Source organism: Vanellus vanellus (genome assembly GCF_965231255.1).
Source record: "Vanellus vanellus genome assembly, chromosome: 2".
Lineage (NCBI taxonomy): Eukaryota > Metazoa > Chordata > Aves > Charadriiformes > Charadriidae > Vanellus > Vanellus vanellus.
In genome coordinates, this window is record NC_138906.1 from 39,333,493 (window position 1) to 39,339,870 (window position 6,378).

General features: G+C 56.3%; 1 protein-coding gene across 1 annotated transcript; it reads right to left on the reverse strand.

The window, feature by feature from the left end:
* Positions 1 to 306: 306 nt before the first annotated feature.
* Positions 307 to 2,675, reverse strand: TRIL (TLR4 interactor with leucine rich repeats; the record flags this gene model as incomplete). The annotated part of the gene is made up of 1 exon (XM_082479238.1): positions 307 to 2,675. Exon 1 carries the CDS (start codon positions 2,623 to 2,625, stop codon positions 307 to 309), a length of 2,319 nt encoding a protein of 772 aa, XP_082335364.1. The 5' UTR covers positions 2,626 to 2,675.
* Between the last annotated feature and the right edge of the window lie 3,703 nt (positions 2,676 to 6,378).

A 6,378-nucleotide genomic window follows, 5' to 3' on the forward strand; every position in this document is an offset into this window, starting at 1 on the left:
TTACCACCACAGTCAGGCCTTTTGCTTAAGGTTAAGTGACAGTTTCTGAGAAAACGGTGACCTCCCAGCAGAGGTGATGGAGGAAGCCCGTCTCACGGATGGCATCAGTCCTGGCCTGCAACAGGGGCGGCTGAACCCAACGGCTGCGCCACAGCTCGCCCATTCGCAGGCCGCGACCCGGCGGGGCCCGCGCCATCGCCTCACGGACCGAGGGCCGCCCGCCCCCGCCGCGCTGACTACAGCTCCCGGCGGGCCTCGCCGCCCGCCGCCCACGCGGGGCCTGCCGGGAGCTGTAGATTGGCGGGCTCAGTCGGCGAACCGCTGTAGCAGGTGGTCGTCGCCGTGGCGGGCGCCGCCGCTGTCCATGAAGCGCTCGCAGGGGAACTCGATGAGGTCGGCCTCGCTGAGGGCGCAGGCAGCGCCGCGGGGTGGCCGGTGGGACTGGAAGCCGGAGAAGTCGGCGGAGACGCCGGTGCCCATGGAGCGGAGGGGCCGGCGGGTGGAGTAGAGCTGCCGGACGTGGACGGGGGCCGCCTTCCGCCGCCGCCGCCCCAGCACCTTCTTCCGCAGGAGGCGGGAGGCCCAGGCGGCCAGCGCCGCGAAGAGCAGCAGGGCGTTCACCGCCAGCAGCACCAAGGTGAGGAGCTGCTGGTCTGGGCCGCGGGGCCCGCCCGCCGCCGTCGCCGCGCCGCCTTCGGGCAGGGTGACCAGCCCGGCGCAGTGGTCCCGCGGTGCCACCGGGCACACGCGGCCGCCGAGGACGCCCTCGACGCAGACGAGGTAAGGGGTGTCTGGGCGGAGCTCCCGCAGGGTGGCGGCTGGCTCCCCGCGCTCCGGCAGGTAGACGAAGCGCTGGAACTTGACGGCGGTGCCGAAGCGGTCGAAGAGGAGGCGGAACCGCGCCGGCCCCAGCAGGCGGGGGCTGCGGTGCGGCCGCACGGCCCAGCGCACCGTCACCGAGCTGGAGCCCACCGCCTCCACCGACAGGTTGCAGAGGAACAGCTTGTTGAAGTCGCAGGGGTCGGACACCAGCGGCGGCACCCCGGCGGCCGGCGCCGAGCGGGACTTGCCGGCCCGCCGGGGCCACACCGCGCTGGGGGGAGCCGGCCCGGAGGCCGCCGGTAGGGCGGGCAGCGGCGGCGTGGGGCTGGCCGCCTCCGCAGCCCTCGGCGGCCCCGCCGCGCCCTCGGGCGCTCCCAGCAGGCGGGCGGTGGAGGCGGACGGCGGCGGCCCCGGGGGCCCGCGGGGCAGGCCCGCGCCGCCGCTGCTGTTGCCGCCGAGGCCCTCGGCGGCCGGCGGCGGCCGGCGCTGCGCCTCCGCTGCCGGCGGGGGGGACGCGGAGGGAGGAGAGGCACCGTCGTGGCAGAGGCCGCCGTCTTGCGGCGGAGGCAGCTGGGCGTCCTGCAGGTAGTCGAGGTACTTGCCGGCCAGGGTGGGCGGCAGGCGGCACTGCACGAAGACGGTGAGCAGGCGGCCCTGGGAGTGCCAGGCCCCCAGCCAGTGCTTGAGGCCGCGGAGGCGACAGTCGCAGCTCCAGGCGTTCCCCTCCAGCTCCAGGCGGTAGAGAGCTGGGCTGGAGGCGAAGAGCTCGCCAGGGAGGGTGGCCAGCGCGTTGTCTCGCAGGCTGAGCTCTCGCAAGCGGCCAAGGTGACCGAAGGTGGCGGGGTGCAGGGCGGTCAGCGCGTTGCGGCTCAGATCCAGAGCCTCCAGGCTGCTCAGCGGCTCCAGCAGGGCAGCGGGCAGGTGGCTCAGCAGGTTTCCCTCCAGGCGCAGCTCCTTCAGCGAACCCAGCCCCGTGAAGGCATCTGGGGCCAGGTGAGACAGGCGGTTTCCACTAAGTGAGAGCTTTGCCAAGCCGGGCAGGTGCTGGAAGAGCCCCCCTGTCAGCTGCTGCAGGCTGTTGCTGGCCAGCAGCAGGGTGTGGAGGGAGCGCAGTGGCCCAAAGATGTCCGGGTGACGAAGGGAGCTCTGCTGGTTCCCCGAGAGGTCGAGGAAGCGCAGCTTAGCCAGGCCAGTGAAGGCACCGCGGCTCAGCCAGCGGATGCGGTTGGACTCCAGGTGCAGGTAGAGTAAGTTTGGCAGCCCTGAGAAAGTGGAGTCGCCCAGCGAGCCCAGCTCATTGCCATCCAGGCGCAGCTTAACAAGGCTGATGAGGCCAGAGAAGGAGGTGGCGCTGAGGCGGCCAATCTCGTTGGCGTTCACGTAGAGGATGCGCAGCTTGGCCAGGGCGCTGAGGGTGCCGGGAACCAGAGCCGGCAGCAGGTTGTTGCCCAGGTAGAGCTCCTCCAGCCGACCCAGGCGCTCAAAGGCCTTGGGATGCAGCGAGCGGATCCGGTTGTACTGCAGGTCCAGGCGCTGGAGCCCTGCCAGGCGGTGGAAGTCGAAGGCGGAGATGTTGGCGATGAAGTTGCCCCCGAGGCTGTAGGTGAGGATATCCTGGGGCTCGGCAGCCTTGGGCACCGAGCGCAGGCCCCGGTTTGTGCAGAGGAGGTGCTGGTGCTGCTGGCAGTCGCATGGCTCGGGGCAGATGGGCTCGGCCCCGGGCAGCAGCAAGAGGAAGAGGGGGACGGAGCCCCAGAGCACCCGCGGCAACACCATCAGGCGGACCCGGCGCGGCGCCCACATGCCGGGACGAGCCGTGGGCTGCTTCCCCCGCCGGCTTTGTGTCCCTCCAGCATCCCCCTCGCCTCCTCCGCGGCTGCTAATCGGCCCCTCCTCTGCTCCGCGCCGGACTGAGCTCCGCGCCGGGCGGGCAGGCGCGGCGGCGGCTGCTGCAGGTCGGGGTGGCCGGCACCATGGGCTCGCCCGCAGCCGGCCGGGGGCGCGGAGCGGCCGGGAGGGCTGCGGACCGCCGCCGCCCGGGTTCTGCCGCCCCTCGCGGCCCGCAGGCTGCGCGTTCGGCGGCGGTGGCGGGGCCGGTGCTGCCGCGGGGGGCGGACGGGCTGCGGAGCGGAGCGGCGCGGCTGCCCGCTGCTCCGCCGGCTCTCCCAGGGGCGGAGGGGGCGGGCGGAGCCGGGGAAGGGGAGGGGGGTGGTGGTAGTGGTGGGTGTCGGCGGGCGGAGCGGGGAGCTGGAGAAAGACGAGCTCCGAAAGTTGCCGAGAAAACTCAGCGGAAATTCGTACTTCCCACACTGTGCCCTGGGGGACCGGAGGATCGGATGGAGCGGGGGAGAGGGAGGACGGCGCGGCGGGGGGGAGAGGGGGGGGACACGGGGGGACGGAGGAAGCCCGCAGCCGGTCCTGGCTCTGCTCAGCCCCGGCAGCGAGCAGGGGTGCAAAGTGGGGAAAGTAGGAATTGGAACCGGCTGTGACTGCCTCCCGGCCACATGGGCTGCAGATAGAGCTGCGCATCGGGGAGGGGGAAGGGAACAGAAGTAAACTGGTAGTCGCCCCCGTGTCCGTGCCCCCTTCCCCCCCCCCTCCCCCCCCGCACGTTTTATTTATTTGGTTGTATTTAGAAACCTGCCAAAAGCAATAGTTACGGTTTACCACAGATTAAGGACTTTGTTTTAAGCAAACGGCAATCAGACGACTAAGCCACCTATAGTACATCAAAGAATGAATTTTCATTCTTTCTCTGCGCTGTCTTGCCCAGTAGGTTCCTGAGAAAGTTGCCAGTGAAGATGCAGTTGAACATAGCTCCAGCTCCACGAGGGGCTCATCAGCGAGATTAAGATGCTTCTTAAAAATAATTCACATTTTAAAGAATCATCCCTCTCAACAGCATACAAATTCAAAGTGAAAGGAGGGTGTTGGAAAGCAGACTGGAAACGAAATAGACTGTGTGCCCATCCATTCAATGGTTTGCCTTTCTTTCCTTTTGGCATTTTTTGTTTTGCTAAGATGTTGCCAAAGGGGTAAATAAATGTCTAAGGGCAGGAGGAAATGCCTAGATATGAAGGGTATATAAGGCTGTCACAGATGATGAAAGAAAGAAGATAATGCCCAAAATACCGTGTTGCAAATTTAGTAAATACTTTGGAAACTGTTGTCACGTGAAGTTGTATCCAACTGAACACGATTTGCATACACTTTTGGGCTAAAGCAGTGTGTGCTTCTTTCTCTCACCAGAAGGCAGAGTTTAGATGGCTTTTGTGGAAACTTTGCTTTTAGTGGCCATGTCAACGCAAGCAGGAAGCATGATATGGTAGTTTGTGCTGACTCCCTGTTGTCCACTTTCGTGGAGAGGTGTTACTTTGAGCTAACTCTGATTTGGTCCTGCTTTTTAGCAGTTGGAGAATATGAAGTGTGCTGCAAGCCTGCTCTGGAGCATGAAGCCCAGTGTTTTACATGGACGTGATCAGCACGTTTGCTCAAAAGCACACTGGCAATCTGAAGAAACCTTGAAAAGAAGGATAAGGCTTGGCACACTCGAAGGAACTTCACTATGAGCCTCTTGTGTAGTTAGCTGAGGCTAGGCCTTATGAAGAAGAATCTTTCTGTAGTGGTAGCTGCATTGTGCTGGTGTGGGAAGTCATATTTGGGGCAGGAGGGTGATATTTTAGATAGTCTGGATGAATTTTGCAAATGTCTTCTAAAATCAAGTGAGCAGCTCTGAATTATAACTTACTTATTGGGAAACCTGGTGTGAACAATAATGTGCTGGAATATGGTTATGACAGGGTGAGCTGGTTAAAGGCGATCGTGAAATTGAAAGCTGGAGATTTTTTTTGGTGAGTTGCATAGTCAGTCTTGATAAGCTAGGAAAGTAACTGGAAGATTAGGTAATTGTACCCAAAAATGTACTCATAGAGGAATGCATCATAGTATATTGCATCAAAAATAAAAAATTTGGGAGCAAAACTGGTGGAAATCAGAGTTGTCAGATTTCAGAACTTGCTGACTTGTGCAGACATGCACTATCTTGTCATCAAACAAATATGTTCTTGGATTAACTTGTTTTGAAATTGCGTCCTAAATTGTTGCTGCATTGTCTTCTGAGGGTGGACAGAAGTTTGTCTGCTTCTTGACCGAAGTGGAAAGTTTCTGGTTTGATTATTTGCAACTGCTTTATTTTGAGCAGTACATGCGTGCTAAGAAAGGTATTTTTTTCCTGAGTAAATTTCATAGGAAGAACTCTTTGCTCACCTTTTTTCTTCTTTTCCCAGTTACGAAAGCAGCCCATCCAGCATTCATTCAGGATTCTAATGTCCATGGGTTAAGAATCCAGACCTTTTAGCTCGGTCTCTTCCATATTGAATATGTCTTCACTTGCCAGCTCTTCCTTTTCTGTATCTTTCACATCATGTCTAGTATTTGGGACAATGTAGAGGGATTTTTTTTCACCCTACAAAGTCTGTGTGTTTCCTCATTCTCAAAGCCAGTACAGTGCAAGGGAAAACATTCTGGCTTGCAAAGTTTTCTTTAATTCTGAGCAAAGCCTAATTGAATAGTGACTCCCCCCCCAAATTTGCTTCGCTGTGGTGTACTTTAAATAGTGAAATTGTAGAAAACCCTTCTGTATAATGGTATGCTTATTTTCTGTTCCTTTGGGTTTTTCTTTTGAAACATGCTCAAGCTTATAAGGGTAATTTATGAACTGTCCTTCCTGTAGAAGCACCGTAGATCTTTTTCTAGTCATGTGTCATTGCAAATACTAAAGGTTTAAGTCAAATTGTGTCTTATGTATTGTTTCTGATTTATGCTTTCTGACACTTAGCCAACGTTATTATTTTCACTGGGTTTGGGGAATTGTAGGTGACAGGAATTTAATAAAAAAAATTTTACTGGTGATTCTTAAGAAGAGAATTCATCACGTTCTTGTTCTCACACTGGAAATATTTTATACCAGAAACAAAATAAACAAATACAATGTTTTTTTATTTATTTATTTTTTTAAAATTCAAGTAGGAAGTTATTCTTAAAAATACATTAGGAACACGCTGTTCAGATAAAAGATGTCACATTTGTTTTCCTACTTTGGAATAGGAACTTTCCAGCTGCAGTAGTTCTTGTTTCCTTATCCAAGCACACAATAAAATTTTTAATGCATTTTACTTATTTTTAATAATAATCTTTTTTACCCCAAAATGAAAAAGCATAAATCTTGACTATGAAAAAATGAGGGGGGTGGGTTAAAAAGTAGCCTATTTTTAAAAGCTTTAAAGGTTATCTTAAAATACACCTTCATGATTAAGATTTGAAGTATGGGGACTTTAAAGGGCCAAGAACAAATAGCAAAACCAGAAATCCGTCTTCCTACTGATACGTATCTATTCCTATAATGATTATGAGAGAACTGACCTTAAATAAGGTTTCTTTCATGGCTAAATAGTATCCATATGTTTGCTATACCAAATACCTCTATGGTTTTCTTTTTGTTTATTGTTTCTTTGAGAGATGTTATCTAGGCACTGATCAGAGGACTGGTATTTGAAA